The sequence below is a fragment of the Globicephala melas genome, chromosome 1 (genome assembly GCF_963455315.2).
Source record: "Globicephala melas chromosome 1, mGloMel1.2, whole genome shotgun sequence".
NCBI classification, from domain to species: Eukaryota; Metazoa; Chordata; class Mammalia; order Artiodactyla; family Delphinidae; genus Globicephala; species Globicephala melas.
Genome location: NC_083314.1, coordinates 107489211 through 107511835, shown reverse-complemented (window position 1 = coordinate 107511835; position 22625 = coordinate 107489211). Strand labels below are relative to the sequence as shown.

The 22625-nt window shown below is 43.3% G+C and overlaps 1 protein-coding gene across 4 annotated transcripts in view; it reads right to left on the bottom strand.

The window, feature by feature from the left end:
* Nucleotides 1-22625, bottom strand: part of TGFBR3 (transforming growth factor beta receptor 3) — a 204870-nt gene that overhangs the window by 104542 nt on the left and 77703 nt on the right. For all 4 annotated transcript variants that reach the window (XM_030868645.3, XM_060302886.2, XM_030868646.3 and 1 more), the window contains exon 3: nucleotides 9588-9772. In XM_030868645.3, the coding sequence (XP_030724505.1) occupies nucleotides 9588-9772 (185 nt within the window). The remainder of the gene's footprint in view (nucleotides 1-9587; nucleotides 9773-22625) is intronic.

Genomic DNA, 22625 nt, shown 5'->3' with positions numbered 1-22625 from the left:
ATCCTCTATTCCAGGGGTTGGCAAGCTTTATCTGCAAGTAGCCAGACTGTAAATATTTTGGGCTTTGTTAGTCTTGTTACCCTACTCAAGTCTTCTACTGTCATGAGGAAGGGGCCACAGACAATACATAAACAAATGGGCATGGCTATGTGCCAATAAAACTTTATTTACACCCCCCCCAAAAAAACCCTTTATTTACAAAAACAAGCATCAGACTGATGAATGGATAAGCAAGATGTGGTACAGCCATACAACAGAATACTGTTCAGGAATAAAAAGGAATGACATAACTAATACACGCTACAGCATGGATGAATCTCAGATGCATTACGTTAAGTGAGATACCCAGTCATAAAAGTCACCCATATTGTGTGGTTCCATTTATAAAAAATCTCCAGAATTTCAGATCTATAAAGAAAGTAGATTAATGGTTGCCTAGGGCAGGGGTGGGAGCATGTGGAATGGGGAATGACTGCTAATGGGTACCAAGTTTGGGAGTGCTGAAAATGTTCTAAAGTTAGATTGTGGTGGTAGTTGCACAAGTCTATAAAATACACTGAAAACAATTGACTTGTATGCTTTAAACAGGTGAACTTTATGGTATGTAAATTACATACATACAAAAACGGGCAACAGGCAGGATTTGGCCCAAAGGCCATAGTTTGCCACTCCCTGATCTGTACATCAGCCACACCATGTACAAGGAAGAACTTTCCTCCACACATGGTTTTGCTCTTCCCTCTGTGCATGTTGAAGCCTCCCTTCCCTTCTGCCCAGTAACTTCTACTTGACTGTCAAGCCCCTCATCAAATGCTCTCTTCTGGATCCTTCCCTCCCCTGCAGATAGAGTTACCACTCCCTCTGTTGGGCTCCTGCAAACTTCTGTTAATTTTATAACAAATAATGGTCATATTATTTGTCACACTGTATTAAATTTATTCTCCCTCCACCCCCAATAAGTGCTGAAGATATAAAGATGAGTAGGAGTCCAGCAGAGTGTCTACCTAGCATACAGTAGGTTCTCAATGAATAATTCATTGAATAAGTCTGTAAAGGAATGGACAAATGAATCAATTATAGGAGTATTATTTAGAGAAAATCAGTTTTATGAAGTGGTCCACAAGCTGAACCAAAAGAGCCAGTGCCTAACGCTGGAGGCACCAGTCCCAGGATACTGGTTAAGGAGCTGCAGGTAAGTGGAGAGGAGCGTAGAAATTCGGGAAATTCCAGAGGACTGTTCAATAAAACTTGGTGACTGACCAAATATAAGGTTTGAGTGAATGGTTCAAACGTGCCCAGACAGATGGTAGCAGTGCCACTGATGGGACAGGGAAGTTGGACTGGTAAACCAGCATGGGGGTAAGAAAGATCCTTAGAGTCAATTTTAGACATAAGAAAAGAGCTAGTGTTTGATTGTTTATTGTATGCCAGGCACACATGCCAGCCCTAAGGGGGCCACAGAGACATCTCTCAATCCTCAGTGAACCCCCTAAAAAACTACTATCATCTCCATTTTACAGATGAGGCAACTGGGGCTCAGAGAATTAAGTAACTCCCCCAGAGTCACATGCTTGGGAAGTGACAGGGCTGAAGTCAGCCCTCTATCTGACACCAGGTAGAAGCACACTGATAGCCACTCCTCCACAGCACAGCTCAGGCACCTGGGAGCTTGAGGTAAGACATGAGAGGCAGGGAGATTTGGAGACCCTGGAGAGAGTTTTGGGAGTTGCTGGCATGGAGGTGACAACCCAAATCCTGAGAACAAACAAGCCACCTCAGGGAGAGTAGACAGGGGAAAACAAGGGCCAAGGACTGCACTTCAGTCAAGACCCCTGAGAAGGAAGAAAGACCAGTTGGGAAAGAAACAGAAAAACTAGGCGGTAGAAAGAACTCTGAGATAGGAGTCAGGGTCCCCGGGGTCCAGTCCAGCACTGGCACCGATTCTTGTTTGACGGTGAATAAGTCATCGCTTCACCCCCTGGCTCTACAAGGTGGTTAGGACTAGGTTGTCTTGCGGGCACCTCTCCAGTCCCAGCATCCTATGAGTTGGGTCAAAAGGGCATCTCCAGAGACTAGTTCAGGAGAGCAGAAGTCAGGTTGCAGAGAGGAAAGAAGGGAAAGGCAGGACACACAGACTCACTCCTTCAAGGTGTGGGATAGGCGAGGAAAAGAGAAACAAGATAGTACAGAGAGGCGATCAGCAGGGCCAAGTTCACACATGGCCCCTTCACTGTGGGAGAAAGGAAAAGTAAAATAATTAAACATGTGTCTAATTTTCACAGAAATATTTAGAAAACACAGTGAGGAGTGGGACTCTTGAAAGTAATAAATTCTTCTGCAGAATTTGGGCATTTAAATCAGAGGTATTAGCAAGTAAATTGACATTCTCAAATAAAATGTCAAGGTAGCAAATCAGCAGTGGAAACAAGAAAATACAAGCTGGATATCTGGGTACTCTGCAACACAAACTGGGCCTTTGCCCAATCGGCACATCAGGGTCTCAGATTTGCACACCCGCTCCTTACTTTGGTCTGTTGCTTTCTTAAAATACTCTCCGAAAAGTCACATTTTCAAATGTGGAGGGTGCTCCTAGAAAATGTTAGAAACATTTTCTAATGACAGTTTTGGGAAATTATACAGTCTTTTAAAAGTCAAGAGAAGTTACCATGGCAACAACAGTATGGGTCAGGGTTGTAACCCTAACCTCCATAAAGACAAACACCACACTGGTTGGAAAATGCTGCTGCTGGACAAATTTTAGAAGGAGTCAAGGCAGCCTCTCCTCCAGACTGGGGAAGAGGCAATAACGAGAGAGGCTCTTTCAGTGTGTCAGCTCCCAGTCAGTAGAGAACATAACTGGCATTACCTCATGCTAAAATGGCAGAGTCCAGCCAGGCTCAGTCCTTCTGTGGGGCAGGGGGCATGCTTTCCCAGGGCAATGTTACTGTGATACATGGCAAAGTTGAAGCCACATGGCTAACCAGCGTATTGGTAGGAACGTTATAACTTCTTCACTTCCTCTTGTGTCCTAATTTGTTTGCTATATCTCGATGTTTACTATTATCCCTCTGATTTCTGCTTTCACTTTTTTCTAAGATTCCAAGACTGGGTTTTTGGAGAGTTCTCATTTGAAAGTTAGCTGTAGCTTCAGATTGAACATCTTGCCCCAACGTGTTAGAAACCATCAATGACTGGCGTGGCCAGTTCTACCCGGCCTGCATTGCCTTCCGTGGAAACAGCAGCCGGAGGTCTAGCGGCCTGGCTAGCCCCACCCCACGGCCTGACTGCTCCTCTGTCCAGTCCGAGCCTGGCACCTTCATACTGCGCAGCAGGTTGCCATCATTTAACCTGCACGGAGTATCTTCAAGTGAAGTGGCAACTCGTTTTAAATCATGTGACTGTCCTATTCATTTAGGGCCTCCAATCCTATGTAAGAGCCAGGTTCAGTGGCCTTTCAAGTTAATGAAATAATTTCCAGAACAACAGTCAAACGAATGGGGGAAGGGAGGAGGAGGGGAGAGAGGGAAAGAGGAAGGGAGAGAGGAGAGAAGAAAGGGAGAGGGAGAGGGAAGAGGAGAGAGAGAAAGAAAAAGGGAAAGAGAGAGAAAGAGAGATGAATGCCTTTAGAGAAACGTGACCCTCGTTGTCGGTGTAACTTTCTCATAAATCTGCTGTAGGTCTGTGACAAAACGGTCAGTTCAAAGATAACCTTACCTGTCAGCCTGGGGTGATTTCCAAAACAACTTCCATTTAAACAAACACCAGGCAGTGTTTACACATGGAAGGTGTTTGTTTAGTAACTGAATTTCATCAGTATATAGTGTCTGTGTGTGAGGAGTTTACTGTGACGCTTGCTTACTAGCACACACTGCACACAAGATCTCTGAAATATAAATAGCCTTGAGTTTGTTTGAGGTTTTTTTCCCAGCATATACACAGGACTAGCACTGGAAAGTCATTCATGAATAACAGCAGAGGGGAAAATGTCCCGGATAAGAGAAGGAAGGTAAACTAGTGTGCTAGTGTTCATTTGGTATTCCTGCTCTCACGTGTATACTCTCCAAAAAACAAGTCTTGAAATTTTTTATCAGTCCTTTTAGTTGTGATGGGTAAAGGTAAGACACACACCCATTCCCCCTACCCCTGCACTGTTCCATTATATTTTTAATAACTGAGGGGAAGGGGAACAAAAAGAGAGAAGTTGTCAACTTACTAATATTGTGGAAACGGGAAAGACGACAGATAGATAGGTAAGTAGGTAGGTAGTAGGGCTCTCCAAAATGTTTAATCCCTGAACTGCAAGATTCCTCAAAGTAAGCAAAAAAGATGTCAGGGGCTTCCCTGGTGGCGCAGTGGTTGAGAGTCCGCCTGCCTATGCAGGGGACGCGGGTTCGTGCCCCAGTCCGGGAAGAACCCACATGCCGAAGAGTGGCTGGGCCCGTGGGCCATGGCCACTGAGCCTGCGCGTCCGGAGCCCGTGCTCCGCAACGGGAGAGGCCGCAACAGTGAGAGGCCCGCGTACCGCAAAAAAAAAAAAAGATGTCAAATCAGATGGCAAAGTCCACACACTGAAGGTCCTGCATTTCAGGCATAGCAGGAAGAGTCCCTTAATGTGTTTGTTCTCCCTCGTCACACAATTCAAGCAAGTTTGGTTACAAGTCATGGATTACTAGCAGAAGACAGGTGAGTTACGTTTTGTGGAGGCAGCTGAAAGCTTTATTTGGGGTGGCGGTGGGGGGAGGAAAATGATCAACTGTGAAAAACAGATGGGAGGTGACATTTAGTGTAGGATTAACAACCACATAGAGTGCAAGGGCTCCTGAGCTTAGTCCTGCATTTTATAATTACTGACACTTGACATGATAATCTTCTAAGTCAGAAAGGAACAAAGAGACAATGCCACACAAAAAATCACCCTCACGACTGCCCCAAAGCCACAAGGAAGGGAACGAAAAGGAACTCTGAGCATCAGAAAGAGCTATCACGAGCCTATGCAGGAAACCCAAACCTTCGGTGAGAGATCTGCTGCCTCGTGGAACAGGTTGAGCCAAGTGAGACAGGGTGGCAGGTTTCATAGCTGGGAGCAAGGTCAGAGCTAAAGGTGAAAGGGAAGTGGACTGACGTGTGGGAAAACCTTGGACTGTAGAGTCACACACGGGCTCAGAGGTGGGCTGCGTGCCCCAGGGTCTGCCGTGAAACCTCCCTAGGCCTCCCTCCCTTTCCAGCCGACAGTGAGGATGGGCAGCGACGGCACAGGTGCCGGGCAGGCGGCTAGCCCACAGCTGGTACTTCACCACCACTGTGGTCACTGTTACTGTTATTTGGGGCCTACGGGAGCTGTTAAGAGGCAAGCAGAACCGTTAGCATTAGGCTGTGTTTTCTTCCTTCTCTTTCTCCCAACTGTGGTCTGTCCCGCCCTCAAACAGAACCAGGGAAGGAACAATTGTACGCCACAGTCCTCAGGGAAGGCACCAAGGGAAAGTAACTTGGAGTCACATGTGTGATTAACCGCATATCCCACGTGGCCCTGCCTGCCAAGAAGCCTGCCAAATTTCAAACCCAGTCATACCCACCACAGAACGCATATGGCTAGCAAACTGCACTTCTCTTTTGTCCTCATTTTGCTTTTCTGCTTACATTCTTGGTATGTCTATTGTTGTAAGCCCATCCCAAATCCCTTTTTGGAATGAAGCAGAGAATAAGTAAATACATACAAGAATGGACGGTTCTGAGCTTTCTGAAGGGTGAGGATAAAGTTATTAAACCTGGCCCCTTTCCCATGACCATGGATCCTCCCAGATCCTCACTCCACCCCTACAGCCAGTCGCTGGCTTGGCACGCCCATTAACAGTCGCTTCTTCAATGTCAAAACAAATACATAAATTTAAACGTCCATAGCTGTTATACACATACATACTGCTAACTAAGGGCTTTTCATAATAAGCGAGCAGTTAGATAGACGGGAAATAGAAAAGAAGCATCGCCCGGAAAAAGCAGGTCACAATAAAAATTAGAGGATCGGAAACAAAATTGTTGCCATTCCAGCAACTAATGAACGTATGTTACTGTAAACAAGCCTCTGGTGGTGCTACAGCCCTTCTCAGGAATCAGGAAACACCCAGAGGGACTGAACTCAGGGGTATGGGCAGGGGATGGAGCGGTAGTCAGAACAGAGTAGGGGCAGGAAGTGAGGGAGGGGCGGGACATTTTACCTTGAAGTTAAAGGGCACAGGCAGCTGGTTTTCATAGGGTGAAGCCGATGACATCTCCCCACTTACTCTAAAAGACAAAGTTGGTCTCTCAGGGCTGTTTACCCTCTTCTGCCCTCCTCTGTCGCCAAAGAGTCTTTTTCCAGTTTCCGGTTCACTTCCAGGACTGTTGTTTCCAAAACCAATGATTACACATGAGAGGTGTGGTCTCAGATGAAAAATACAACTACAGGTCTGTGCTGTCCTGATGAGAACCCAGCAGGGAAGCCAATGGCAAAACCATGCTTTGCCACAGGGGGCTTTGTATACATGATTGTATCAAGTATGTTTCTGATACAAATTCTCTGCTGGCCTATAAAATTGTTTGTCTAATTAAGTATAACTGTTTCCCCAAATCTTGTCAACCTGCTGAGGTTATGACTTCCAGGTGTAGGCTCTGTCACCTCCGCCACACAGGAAAGGCAGCAACCTCTCCTCAGCTGAGGAAGCTTCAGGCGCCCGGGAGGTAGGAATTTAGTAAAATGTTAGAGAAGGGATGATTTATAACAGATCTTAATGCTAATCCTGTACCAAAACAAGCCGGTCGGGGCGGGGAGTGGGGATAGGGTTGATTTAGTAATTCCCTCACATTTAAGGAGGACATCATGAAAAACAACGACTTCGGTCATAAGAGTCAAAGTAATTATGGCTTGGAGCCAGTAGGGCATTCTTTTCTAATGTATAAGCAACAACATTTATCATTTCATCTTGAAAAATATTTGCCCTTAATATTTCGTAGAGACATGCACAAAGGCTGCCTCTGGTCCTCCCACTATTACCTCCAGAACGGACCGGCTGTGATTTTTAGCACAGACCATATCTAATAGCATATCTATAAAAATCAAGTTATCCATTGAGAATATCAGAAAGAGTTGAATGGGTTTAGGTTGGAAGAGGAAGCAATCCTAGTTTTAAAAAAAAAAAAGTGGATATAGTTAAGGTAAATTTTATGGGTAATTAATATACCGACAGGTTGCATTCATTTTTTAACAGCTTTACTGAGATAAAATCCACATGCCATAAAATTCACCCATTAAAAGTACAACTCAATGGGTTTTGGTTAGTCACATGTATTGACATTTATCAATGGTATTTACTAGATTCATATTCAATTGTGGAACCATCATTACAATTTAATTTTAGAACATTTCTGTCCCCCCAAAAGAAACACTGTACTCATAAAGTCAGCCCCCACGTCTCTCTTTTGCTCTTCAGCCCTAAACAACCACCAGTTTACTTTCTGTCTCTATAAATTTGTCTACTCCGGACAGCACGTGGATTCTGTGCCTGACTTCTTTCACTCAGCGTAACGTCTTCAAGGTTCATCCATGTTGCAGCACGTATCAGTATTTCATTCCTTTTTATTGCTGAATAACATCCCATTGTATGGATATATGTACCACATTTCATTTATCCATTCATCAGCTGATGGGCATTCAGGTTGTTCCCACTTTTTAGCTATTATGAATAATGCTGCTGTGAACAATCGTGGACAAGTTTTTATGTGGACGTATGTTTTCCTTTCTCTTGCGTATACACTTAGGTGTGGAACTGCTGGGTCATACAGTTCGAATGATTTTAAAAAGCTGTTGGCATGGCTGCAGTCCTGTATCTCCAGAGTCACATGTGAAGAACATGAGAGATACTTAATTGTTCAGGTTTTTAAACAAGATTTAGAGACTATCCCCCGTAGGCCCACTTTCTTTACCTCTTCACTGAACGTACGACGTCCCTTGACGCCAGCTAATTTTCCGTATCTTCAGTAGAGCCATGTCTATTTTGATCTAACATAGTCAATATAAGTGTGGGAGAGCTCTGCTGTCATTCCTTGAGGTATTCTTCTTTTGCTTCAGTAGTCTTATGTGAATCTATTTTCAGAATCAACAACAGTACCGCACAATTTAGCACGCAGAATTTCTGCCTCTTCTGTAATCGCTCGGACTTGCTCTTCTTTCTTGCTTCTTCTGAGAGAGCATATATAATATGAGTAATTATTGCCGCTAAAGAATTGCTGGAGTCAGCAAGGCTTCATAGGAACTGCACTTCCTCCTCCCTTCCTTTCCCTCCCACCCAAATTCTCCCCCATAAGTTAAGAATTAAAGACGCATTACTGGGATAAAGAAATCCAACCTGAAATATGTGTTGCAGCAACAATGGCAAGCAACCAAGAGTATTAATGATAATTTCCAATGTAGCTGGAAAGGTTAGATGATTTGTCTTTGAAATGAGCCAACTCTGCACACTTTCACAAGATTAAAATCAGTTTGCTTTTCCTTCTGCACACCTCACCTCTCCTATTCCTACCCACCCCCCCACCCCCAAAAAGAAGAGTGGTTGAGGCACATAAACAAACAGTTCCGGAAATTAACTTTCCTGACCAGAAGAAAGCTCGAAGATAAATTCTGCTCTATATTAGTTTTTCTACACTTCACTGTGATCATGGTTTATTGTGGTTTCTCTCTTCCTGAAGAGCTAATAACTGAGTGATAACATTTCTGACACAGAAGCTTAGAAACAGAAAGAATGACAACTGTGTGTTATCTTAAAAGAAGCAGGGGGACCATTATCCACAACCCAGGTCATTTCTGAGCCACAAGAAAGAGGAGACCATTTCTCTCTTATGGTAATGACCTTGGGCAAGTGAGTTACCATTGTGCCTGTCACCTGTAAATTGAGGGTAGTAATAGGACTTCATGGAATAAGTGTACGAATGCTTCAAACAGGGCTGAGGATAGAGGAAATACTGAGTCACTATGAGCTTGGGTCATCATCACCACCACCAAGACCACCACAGTCTTCAAGAAGCTGCCTGGATAACATAAGGAGCTACCCACCCCCAGTGCTTTCATGCACATACAAGGTACTGCCATCCTTATTCCAGAGTGTTTCTGTTTCCTCTGACTCATCCTGCAGGAGCAATAGGTCCACAAGACAAAACAAAGAAAGATGAAAGACAGGGCACAGGAGAAGTTGAGGAAGACATTTTACAATAACAGAGAAATGGCACCTTATTTTGTTTTTTCACAACCATGTTTTAAAAATGAAATTCTTAAGAACATTCTTTCCACTATGAGGCAGGGAGGGGGACCAGGAAAGTTGAAAAGCTGAAAAATCTCTCTAGAGCGAAGTCTTAGAGTTGCCCAGTCCAGAGAGCAATCCTTCTGGATTAAATGAAATCCTTCTCTGTCTCTTGAGTGTACTTTGTGTCCTCCTCCCCACTTACGTTCATACATGAGCATCCTCGTTAAACCCAGAAAGGAAGAAAAGGACTCTTCATCCAGGAAAATGTCTTTACAAATTCCTAGGGGCAGTGGCTAGAAAGCTGGCACCTGCGCCTACCTCTCTCTGTGGCTGGCTGAGCCCCTGGTCGGCAGTGCGGAGGTTCAGGACGTGCACCTCCTGGGGCAGCCCCACCGTCCCCCTGCTGGCACATCCCGACAAGACGGTGAAGCTCTCCATCAAGGCCTGGACCGGATGGGAGGCATTGACAGGCGACAGTTCACACTGGGCGCTGGGCTCTGGACCTGCAGAGGGAATCACAAACATGAACCCCTCAGAATCCGCAATTAATTGTGCCATGATTAAATTAATTGTTCTGAATATACAAGTCACTGCCAACCCACCAGAGGCGCCTTTCCAGGTAAGTTGTTTCCAGAACTAAATGGCAAAAAAGCTAGCCTATTCTTGTAAAATCCCAATCTCTTAAACTCCTTTTGGATACTTTTGATGTGTATTTGATTAAATTCCCTTTTAGACGCACAAGCCACTAATGTATTCCTCTGGATGGAGGAAAGTTCCCATTTGACATGTGTTCAATTCTTCCTTCCCCTCTTAGAAGAAAACCAGAGATAAATAGAATAAGTTGTGGAAAGCCCCAATGATATTATGCATAAATATTAGACACCTAAAATTGCACCCAAAAAGGTATAAGATGCAGATTCTACCTTTCTAAGTGCTTCCCCTTCTTAGGGAAAGCAAAACAATCTTAAGAACATACAAAAGCAAGATGCAATGAGCAGAGGCAACTGGGGCCAGAGCTGTACAGCAAAGTTTGAGAGAGGCCACAAAGATCCTCCCAAGAGAGGTAGGATACGAGCAGAGCCTCAGATAGAAAAAGTAGAACCCTGGGCATGCCTGGCTCCTGCTTCCTCATTCTCCCTTCCTCTAAGCAATCAGAACTTAAATCTGAAATCCATCCTTTCCTCCCCATCTCTACTTCCTGCAGCACTCACTGTCTCCGTCCCTAGACAACTACAGATCTTCCTGAAAGGAGCCTCTGGTCTCAAGCTCTCCGAGCTTCCTTCCATACACATGAGGTTCACCTAACCCAGGGTGGTCCTCAACTGAATGGTTATTCCAGATGCAAAGACCTGCCCCGCCCAGTCCTGCAGTTACGTCCCGTCCCTTGAGAACTGCTGGTCTGTGCTCCTTCACCTGGAACACGAAGGCCTTTCTTGATCTAGCCCCTTCCTAGCTCTCCAGCCTAAGCCCTCCGCCTCCAAGAACCCCACGTGGCTTAAATGTCTCGAAACATACCATGATGTTTCTCACTCTATGTCTTCATTCAAGCTTGTTTCCTTTTCCCAAATTCCTCGTCCGCTCTACTTCCACCCCCAAAACAAACATCCCAAGCTGAGGAAGGTGCACTTCCTCTGTGCTCCCATAATTCCTCTGCCTGTCTCGGCTGTTTCATTTTCTACACTGTAACCACCAGTGTATATGTCCGTCTTTGCCAGTCCAGTGGGACCTCCCTGACAGCTGTGGGTTACTCTCTTTGTATCCTCAGCACCCATCACAGTGCCTCACGTGTAGGAAATGCCCAAAACATATTTATTAAATGAATCATTGAGCTTAAAGAAAACACTGCCCCCTCTCTGATCAGTGATTAGGGCCCCATTCTGGGGACTTGGATTTGGCTACATGCAGCTAATAACGGGAAACAGATTGCTACAGTGGTGTGACATACATTAGCTGAACTGATAGGGAAGGACATCCAGAAATCAAAGGGACTCAGCGATACTTAAACCTCACATACCTCTGTAAGCTTGGTGTTGTCCTCAATTAGCTGAGGGGACTGGGACTTGGAACATACAGCATCCTAAACCCCGACCTTCCAAATGGAACCCGATAAAAGACCTGAATGCACTCCAAGTAGTTCTTCCTGACTTCTACATAATAAAAATACTCTCCGGAATTAGCCCCAGTCTAAAATGCAAATACAGTTCAAACCAGACAATCCTGTATCCCCACTTGCTGTGCTATATGCAGATACCCCACCTGGTGTGCAAGTCTATTTCAGAACTCACGGAAATTATCTAGGTTGATAACAGTTATCAACTGTTATCTGAAATGAAGTATGTACCTTCCCAAATAATCACTGCCACCCTCCGTATTGCTCTCCTGCGCCCGGCTGCTTTCTGAGAAACAGAGGTGGTAAAGGAAGATGTCACGGCAGCAAAGTCAGGAGGTACTGGACACAGGATTCCCTGAATTCCCCAAGCACGGCAAGCAGGATGAGCAGGTGCCCCCACCCACTCCTCCTGCCCGCACCAGTCACAGTGAGATATCTCACAGCCCAGAGCTCCAGAAGAAGTCTCCTACTCCTACACCGGGCGCTGGGCTCTAGACCTGCAGAGGGAATTGACCCTGGCGACTTGCTGTGGCTATTGCTACCAACACTAAGAAACCCTTCTGAATTGGTTTCACAGCCTCCTGCCATGAATTTCCCATTATCACAAATTAAGCACAAATAAAAATACTTTTCAGTTCCATTTTTGTATGTACAAAGCTCTGACTGGACTATAGTTCCACCTAAAACACATCTGCAAAAGGTTTGCAATCTGCTTGACTTGCCCTTCTCCTTACATACCACCATCACCCATTAGGGTCTTAAGTCACCACACCACTCATCTCCACACTGGGCGAGAGCAAAACTCACTGGCAACAAACCAGAGGATAAGGTCTTACCCAAAGGTGGAGGGAATCAGAGAGGGGATGCCCCCAGCACCGAAAATGGGCACTCTTTGCCTTAAGAGTGTCTGTTCTCTGTCCTACCAGAATCTAAGATGGGGCAGACCCCCACTTTATGGGCTGCAGCTCCAGCCATGTGTTATACAAGTCAGTCCAAGGTCGAAAAAAAAAGAGAAAGCAATGTACAAGGCTCACTCTGATCAAGTGACGGAAGAGCTGCACTTTACAGAGACCCACTGGGGTCAATGTTTAAATATGCTCGGTATAGAGTGTCCCTGACCGTCAGACACACTAGAGTAGTGCTGGCTGTTGAGGTGCCTTGATGAATTTTTTGTCCTCCAAGTTTAAAAAAGAAAAAAGTTCAACATATGATTAATACATCCTGAAGCCAAAAAGCCCCAGAAAGGAAGGAAAGAAGGAAGGAACCGAGGGAGGGAGGGAGGAAGGAAGGGGGGGGGAGAGAGAGAGAGAAAGAAAGAAAGGAGGAAAGAAAGGAGGAAAGAAAGAAAGAAAGAGAGAAAGAAAGAAAGAAAGAGAGAAAGAAAGAAATAAAGAAAACGGAAAGAAGGGAGGAAGGGAGGGAGGGGAAGGGAAGGAAAGGAAGGAAAGGAAAAGGAAAAAAACAGGAACTATCTACCCCATCCTCCAAGGGTATATAAGACATGGTGCCTTCAACAGTTCAACACACAATGTCAGTCTGGTCTAGTAAGTAAGTAAAGAAAGTAAGCAAGTAAGTAATAAGTAAGTAAGTAAATAAATAGCTCCCATTAAGTGCTCACTAGAGGCTGGGCAGTGCTACGTGCTATACATCCTTTCAATACCACCATAAGGAGGTCGTATTATCCTCATTGTAAAGAACAGGAAAGTGAGTTCAATGAACGTAAGTAACCCTTCTAAGCTTGCCCCAGTCGCTCAAGGCCTCAGACTCAGACCTGCCTCCAGGGCTAGTATCTCTGTAAAGTGAAAGTTTTCATTAAAAAATGTTGGGCCCAGAACAAAATAATGCCATTTGCAGCAACATGGATGGACCTAGAGATTGTCATACTGAGTGAAGTAAGTCAGACAGAGAAAGACAAATATCGTATCACTTATATCACTTATATATGGAATCTAAAAAAAAAAAAAAAAAAAAGGCACAAATGAACTTATTTACAAAACAGAAATAGTCACAGATGTAGAAAACAAAATTATGGTTACCAGGGAGAAGGGGGGGATAAATTGGGAAATTGGGATTGACATATACATACTATGATATATAAAATAGATAACTAATAAGGACCTACTATAAAGCACAGAGAACTCTACTCAATAGTCTGTAATGACGTATATGGGAAAATAATCTAAAGAAGAGTGGATATATGTATATGTATATGAATAAACGATTCGCTTTGCTGTACAGCAGAAACTAACACGACACTGTAAAGCAACTATACTCCAAAAAAAAAAAAAAAACAAGTTAGGCCCAGATGGGCTCACTGGTGAATTCTACTGAACATTTCAGGAAGAAATTATACCAATTCTCTACAATCTCTTTCAGAAGATAACAGCGGAACAAATACTTCCTAACTCATTCTAACTCATTACCCTAATACCAGAGCTAGACATTGCAAGAAAACTACAGACCAATATCTCTTGTGAACATAGGTGCAAACATTCTCAACAAAATATTAGCAAATCGAATCCAACAATGTATACAAGGAATTATACGCCACAATCAACTGGGGTTTATCCTAGGTAGGCAACATTTGAAAATCAATTAATATAAACTATCTCGCTAACTGGCTAAAGAAGAAAAATCACATGATCGTATCAATAGAAGCAGAAAAAGCGTTTTACAAAATCTAACAGTCATTCATGATTAAAAAAACTCAGCAAATTAGAAACAGATGGGAACTTCTATTCTAAAGAACGTGTACAAAAAAATCTCACAGCTAATGTACTTAATGGTGAGAAACTAAAAGCTTTCTCACTAAGATCAAGATCACTAAGATCAACAAGACAAGGACATCCCCTCTCTTAACTCCTTTTCAACATTGTACTGGAAGTTCTAGCTAATGCTTGCAGCTAGGTATGGCCATGTGATGAAATTCTGGCTAATAATATGTAACCAGAGGTGATACATGCAATTTCTAAGAAGTTTCTTAAGAAAGGAAGGAGTTGTGTTCTTCTGCCCTTTCCTCCTTCCTGCTGGTTGGAATACAGATGTGATGAACAGAGCTAAAGCAGCCATTTTAGGCCATAAGATGGAAGCAACATGCTGAGTCAGGTAAAGCAGTAAGACAGAAGTTGCCTGGGTCATGATGAACATGGAGCTGTTGAATTAGCTCTGAACTGTTTTTTGGTTTTCTTTTTTTTAATATGAAACACACGTAACTTTTCTCTTATTCAAGCCAATATTGTTTTGAGTTTTCTGACACTTACAGCTTGACCTGCCTTCATTAATATACAGGCTTTATTTTACTTCAACCTTCTTCCCACCAGGACCTGCACATACAAGGTTTCTTTCAGCAACACTTTCCCTACCATTCCTATCCCTTTCCTCTGCCTTGGTGTGATGAACTCCTACTCAGATCTCTCAAGGAAGCTTCTCTTACCTCTTTTACAACATTAGATATACATTTTTCATACTCTCTATTTCTCTTCACTGCACTTCATGTGGTTATACTTATATAATTATTTGTGCAATTATTTGTTTAACGTCTGCATACACCCAAAGACTACAAATACCACAAAAGAAAGGAACCCAATCATTCTGTTTTTTGCTGTATCCCTCAGCCCAGCATAATATCTGGCACACAGTGTGCACTCAAATATTAATGATGGAAGGGAGTCAGAGAGGAAAAGGGAAAGAACAATGAGGTGATCCATGTGCAAAGGATTTCATACCAATAGGAGACTCTATCTTAGAGTTCTTCCTTCGACTCTTTACCTAGTAGCCAAAGCTTCAATCTTATGGTAAAGCGAAAAAAATCGATCATGACGTTTTTGGTTGCTAAGAATCAAGTCTTCATCAGGGCTTCCCCACCCTCAAATGTCACAGAAGGCAGGAAATGCAAACCTGTTTTTGTCCTCTCATGCCAAACACGGTCTGGCAATATCCTTCTCTCCAGGTGGCATAACAATCCTCCCTCTCCCATAGAACAGCACACCCCCGGCCTCATCCTGCCACCCCCTGGGTCAGCCCCCAGGCCCTCCTGCCCCTCTCCTGCAGCCACGGCCTGCCTCCAGAAACTGGTCTCCCATCCTTCCCTACCGGCCTCACGGTGGTGTCTACAACGGGCTGCCCACACAATGTCAGATCCAACTCCAGTTAGAAGAGCTTCCACCCGGGAAGAGTTGATCCCCTCCCCAGGCTCTACCACACAAGCCTGAAGTAGGCAGGTGGCCGTGATTCTCACATGACCACCACAGGGCCCAAGTACAGTACCTCACAGTCACAAAGGCTCCGAAACCAGGAAAACATGCTCCGAAACCCTACCTGACTCATGTCCTCCTCACTTTTGTGACCTGTGAGCTCTGCTAGTGTAGGCTCTCACTGACAGCCTCAGAGGGCTGGGAGCTTCTCTTGTGGCCACTGCTAGAAACCCACAGCCCTTCCTCCCCTGAGCAATCTCTCCCCCACACTCCAGAGGCAAGTGAGCACATGCTCTGGCGATGATGCTGAGTGGCACAGCAAAAGCTACTTTACCACAGTAAGAATCAACAGGACACAGATGATGGCAGAAAGAAATGCTGGCTGAGGGACTTCCCTGGTGGTGCAGTGGTTAAGAATCCGCCTGCCAATACATGGGACACGGGTGTGAGCCCTGGTCCGGGAAGATCCCACATGCCGCGGAGGAACTAAGCCCATGCGTCACAACTACTGAGCCTGCGCTCTAGAGCCCGTGCTCTGCAACAAGAGAGCCCACTGCAGTGAGAAGCCCGCGCATCGCAATGAAGAGTAGCCCCCGCTTGCCACAACTAGAGAAAAGCCCACATGCAGCAATGAAGACCCAACGCAGCCAAAAAAAAAAAAAAAAGAAATGCTGGCTGAAAGCAACAATATTCATAAGCAACACTCCTGTTAAACTTGCACTGTACTTTATAATTAAAAAGCATTTTATAGAAATTCTGTAAAGTGGGTAGAACAGATATTATTCCCACTATAAGTAAATTGCTGCGAGCCACAGAGCTGGGTGAATATTTCAGTAAAGTGCTTCCTGACAGTAACACACCCCCAGAGATGTTCCTCACTGTTGCCTCCCAATCTGGATATTTCTGTTTATTCCAGACATCTAGTACATGGCCTGTCCAGAATTCTTTGGGGGTAATTCCCAAAAGAATCCAACTTAAGTCAGACTCTGTTTTTCCTGCTCAGTACACCCTCCTTGGCCACCAGGACAGACACACAGCCCCTATTCATCTATAAGATGCTACTTCTATTGAGTAAAAACGTTTACTGCCCTGAAGGCAGCACAAATTCAAGTAAACCCTGTGGTGAGAAACTCACCAGGTGGCCCTGACCGAGTGGCCTCCTTCAGCAAGCAGGGCCCTCTGTTCAGCAGCTGGGCCACCTGGAGGAACACTGTGAAGCATATGGTGGGACCCCTGTGATAAGCGAGGGTTTAATTCTTCATGAAAACAGTTATCGTGCACCTTCTCTGAGCCACATGCTGTGTACATACTGTTTCTAATCCTCGTAACACCACTGTAAAGATTGTGCTAAAACTCCCACTTTACAGTGGTGGAAACTGGGCCTCAGAGAGGTTAAGCAACTCACCAAAGGTCACATACCATCAGTAAGTGGCAGGGTGGGATTCGAATCTGGGGTCTCTCAGACTCCAGATCCAAGTTCTTCCCATGACAAGGCACTGCCTGCTTCTACCCTGCACTCTCCACTCCTTCACCTCAGGACTTGATGAACAGGCCAATGCCTTAGCCAAACACAGACATTAATTCATGTCTAATAAAATAAAATATAATAAAATAAACTGCTTGGTTCACACTTGCAACCTTTTGGTTGACTTAAAAGACTTCATAAATTTAATGAGAAAGCACAAGCTCATTTCTCATTTTACCAACTGTCTTCCTCTTTCTCACTAATGCCTGCTTATCTGCACACATGGGAAATGTTCCTAAGGCCTGGCTATAACACGAATGTCTAACTTCCCAGTTCCACTTAAAGAAAAAAATGTAAACGGACTCACCCTTTCATTATATCCTTGAGCTGCAACATAGCATTCCAGTCTCAGTTACAGAACCCCACATCCCCACTGGCTGTAGGCCAGCCCTCAGACTTGACAAAATGCAGACAAAGCATTTGGGAACAGATGCATTTGCTGCACACACATTAAATTTAATCTGTCCCCAAAGAAATTAATATCACACCTCATGCAACACAGAGAAAAATATTGGGGGTTGGGGAGGGGGAGAGTTATTGTTTAGGGGAAGGTATAGTAAGTCATTTTCACATTTAATAAATGGGATCCTTAAGCATTCTAAACACCAATGCATACCAAGTTGACACAAACATCTGGTACCTATTCCACATAATTTCCAGCACACTGATTCCCCATATCGCCCAGAGTACTAATGAGGAGCGTGTGTTCAGCTGTAATAAAAGTGGTAAAGATGCAGAGGGAATCAAGGGGTAACATTATAGCCTGGGACCAAGACACTTCAGTGGGGAGATTTTATTCCAACAACACCATTGGTTAATAAGGGTTTCTGTTATTGTCCCACAGGGACTTCCGCAATGCTGTCAGCTGCGAAGAGGGACAAACTTCCACAGACTGTGGGCCTGGCACCGCAGGATCTACTCTGCCCCTGAGCTGAAAATCCCTTCTACCTCCACAGGATGCAAGAATCTGTAAGAAAGGACACCCAGGGTGATTTCTCAGCCAATAGCACAGCCTGGCTCTAACTGAGCTTTATGAGAGGGAATGTGACAGGCATCAGGACATGATGCGAAAACAAAGTTCCAGGAAAAAGCACCTGGAAGGCCCCAAGCTCATGCAGTGTACACAACATATGTTCGTGTTTATACCATCTTACATTACAACTCACTGGAGCTACGGCTCCTTGCGGATGGAGCTGTGGAATGCACCACCATTAAAATCCAAAGGGGGACCTTCTACCACAGCTCCCACCTGGGTTTTTCAACAATAAAACCTGGCTTACGGCTAAAGCTTATCCTTGATAAGAAAAAGATAGGCAGAAGAGTGTATATACAACGTTCTAAAACCTGTACTGTGGATTTCTCAGGAAAAAACAGCCAGATTTTTTTTTTTTAAACAGAACAATTCCTTAAGCATATCTTATCATAGTTTCATTCATTCTCCAAGTGAATATCTAAATCCAAACCTTTCTCTTGACAAACCAACCCTCTTCCAAGAAGTCAACCGCCAACTTCTTGGGCCAAAAGCCAGTGCATAGCTGCATATTGTTGTGTTGAAATCATGGTGCAACCATGTTGAAGAACTTCCTGTGTTCAAGTTGTGTCTTTAAATGTTCAAAGGGAAACAGTGGGCAGAGCTTCTTTAAGAATCTAAATTCTCCAAGTGCCAAGCTATAAAGGCACTCTACTCTTCCATCTAAGCAAGATACCACTATACAACGGAAAAGTATCAGAGGGGATTTACGCAACTCTGTGAGGATGTGGGGTTGTTTTTTGTTTTTGTTTTTGTTTTTGCGGTAAGCGGGCCTCTCACTGCTGTGGCCTCTCCCGTTGCGGAGCACAGGCTCTGGACGCGCAGGCTCAGCGGCCATGGCTCACGGGCACGGCCGCTCCGCGGCATGTGGGATCTTCCCGGACCGGGGCACGTACCCGTGTCCCCTGCATTGGCAGGCGGACGCTCAACCACTGCACCACCAGGGAAGCGCTGTGGGGTTGTTTTGTTTCATATTTTTTTATAACCTGAAGAGAAAAGGTAGCAGAAGGAGCACGCCCCAGAAGTCACCACTGGGCATTGCAAGAGAAGAGTCCTTGTATTAGAGACATACTGGTACAGGAGGAGCACTGGACCAGGAGATCCAAGAACTGCATTCTAAATCCAGGTCTGCCAACTATTAGTTGTTTGACCTTGTCTTTAAGATTCCCATAATCTCTCTTTCTCTTACTTTATGACAGGCTCGACTCATAGACCAAATGAAACCCTATACATGCAAATACTTTACAAATTTCATTTACTATTAGAAACATAAAGCCCCCTGGGGGGGGAGAAATAAATGAATGAAAATATTTTCTCCAATTGAAAAAATGTTTTCTTTATGAGCCTTTAGAATGATTAATAAAATATCTAAGATAAAATGTTCTCATACTACTCCCTAGCCATTACTCCCCAAAAATTATTTCTAAGAATTGCCCTGGGAAGGATTAAAATAAAACTATGTTCAGTATTAGGGTAAAAATTCCTATTCTCTGACCACAATCTGGAAGTACAACTCCCAAAGGTGAGAACAGGCCATGTTTCTGCCTCCAGGGAATTCCCACAATCCAGAAAGACAGTAATCTGGCACCATCTTGGTCAACTTTCTCATCATTTACTTTCCATCAATAAGATGGTGCACTTGTTCCTGTTTTTTTGACAAGTCTAAAGGAAGCTGGGAATGAAGGGAAAACCAGCTACAGAATTCATTTATGAGGAGATTAGAACTTATGGAATGTTATTGCCTAAATGGTTCAGCACAGGGACCAAGAACAAATCTGAAGATTTGGAGGATGGAAGAAAATGAAATCTGTTTTCTCCTACTGTGTTTTTGAGATACACAAAATAGGTTTTTTTAAGTATACTTCTTTATTAAAAGGAAAATAATTGATCTGGAGTCAAAATATTAAATTCAGTTTAGGTACATAACCAATAAAAATTATAATTTAATTCCTACTAATGCAACATTTTATGGTAAAGTGAAACTTGCAGGGCTGGAAAGCCACTCCTCATTAACCCTGAGGGATAACGTCACCAAATTTGTCTCTCAGACCTCGACTTGTACTTAAGATAGTCGCTAAACTAATTTTCTTTCCTTTTCTTTTCTTTTTTCTTTTTTACCTCTAGTAAACTGGTGTCTGATAAGAAAGAAAAAACTGGGAAAAACACAGGTAAGGACATGCACAGAAACACAGAGGTATAACACGCTGCAACAAGCATTCTCGGGGACTGGTGAGCCCTTGGTTAGGGCTGGGGTGCAGTGTCTGGGTAAGTGGCAAGACAAGAAGCTGTAAGTGGGGGAGTGGTCAGAAAGGACGGAAGGGGGAAACCTCAACTGTTCGGGAGTTGAATCAAAGGTTGTAACCACTGGTCCTGATTATAAATAGGAGGCAAGAGATTAAAAAAGGAAAATCTACCAACTTTTGGTTTGGCCATGCAAAATATTACTAATTACAGCCATATGTACAAACTGGGCCATGAACTAAAATACATTTACTTTAAGGATTTTATATATAGTCAGGGCACTCAACAATTGGTTGTTAAAGGAATGCAGGAATGCTTACCAGGAATGCCAAATCACCAAGCATCAGTGATACGTCAAATCCAATTACAATACAAAACCATAGTCTTTCCTCAAGCAAGCTAGCTCGCTGCTCAGGTGCTTCTGTTAAGAAAGAAATAGCTGATAGTTTGTAGAGAAATCTATGAAGAACTAATGTGCTCTTGCTCCTTTCACAGTGAAGCTAAAAGCCTCAGGAGTATTGATGGAGCTGAAATTTCCAAGGTTCACAGTAGTTATGGGCCAATCAAACAGCACCACTGATAGGACTTCTCAGTGTAGACCGAGGGACAACAGACCTTCGAAAGACAGAAGGATTGTGCCCAGATAACCAGCCCTGGCCCAGAACCACATTTTCATACCTGATTAAATTTAGCGACTCCATAAGCCTGTCATACCTATTACACTTTTCCTTTACACCCAATATCAACTTTTAGTTATAAACATATTGTTTCATTTATTCTGGCATGTGTTTGTGTGTCTTCTACTTAGCTGGAAATCCCATGAAGGCAGTGACCATGTTCCTTTTGCTAACTCTCTATCCACCCAGGTGCTTGGCATGGCGCTTGGCATAAGGCAGGTGTTCACAAAGATTTGTTGAGTAATGAATTCTTCAATCAAACAAACAAAACCTGTTCTTAGGATTAACTCATTTTTATTATCATATAACTATAATTATTATTATCATCTCTCCAACTATGGAATATGTTCTGAAAAAAATACTTCTTAACTTATCTCAACCTCCTTTTGCATTAGGAAGCATAGAATATTAGAGTTTAAAGGAACTTTGGTACCATGTAGTTCGATGCCCTCACTGTCACCCTGAGAGTTTGAGGCCTCTATAAAATCTTTGGTAAAAAGACCTTTGCTTCCAATTCCTCCTAATTTTTAGATAAGTTCTGCCCTGGCTTCTGGTCCCAGCGATGCAAAAATTAATGTACCAAGACAGGTCTGACCAGAGTCCCCAGTTTTAATGGACTCTATTCCTAGAAAATTACTGATCCAACCAAAATGTCATGCTATATATTCCTTTATTATTTATATACTCAACTACTTCTAGAAAGGAAATTGAGGGGCTGGTAATAAAAAATTAAAAAAAAAAAAAAAAAAAAAACAGGCCCAGAAAACTTCAGCTGCCAATCAATTAAAAAGTGGATATGAAAAAACCAAAACCAAACCAAACCTTATTGAAGAACTTAGGAAACAACTTCATTTGAGCACCAGACCTAGCTCTGAGTTTCCTAGCAGTTGAGGTAGAAAAGAAAATGTGACGTTCCCAAGATCTCATAAAAAGGAAACAAATCAGTTCTTTGGATAAGAAAATATTCTTCCTAAGTCTGGATTTAAGAGGCCCGTTATAAAGCAAGGGTCAGTGATTTCAAGAGTTATTTTACAAAAAGCGTAGGTGCATAACTTTTCTTATACAGCCTCATTAAAAATAGAGGAAATACACTCTATAGTGAGTTTCAATCCGGGATCTAGGCAATCATCTCCAGTATGCACAAAAACTCCTTTCTAGAATTGGAAGATTTTTTTTTTTTACTTTTTAAACCAATAATTTACATTACTGTAGGTACGAAGGCAAAAAAACAAAGCGGCATTGGTTTGCTAAAGTTATTTAGGGAAATCCGTGATCTCAATTTTTTAAAACATGCCATGCAATAAATCAAAAGTTTTGGATATTCCTGGGTCAACAAGCAACTTGTTAAAGGATAAAATCTAAACAGAGCTATCAGTTTAATAAAAGGCTAAAAGAGAGGGGTTTGATTCAATCACATTGCATTTAAACTAAAGATAAATATAAAATAAATTAATGTACTGTTGTTTAATAAACTCTCCCCCCAAATTTTAAAACTGGGATAAATGAGATACCTGTTCAGAAAGATATCTACTGAGCATGCTCATGATAAAACTTCACACACAATAAAGTACTGTGAAACA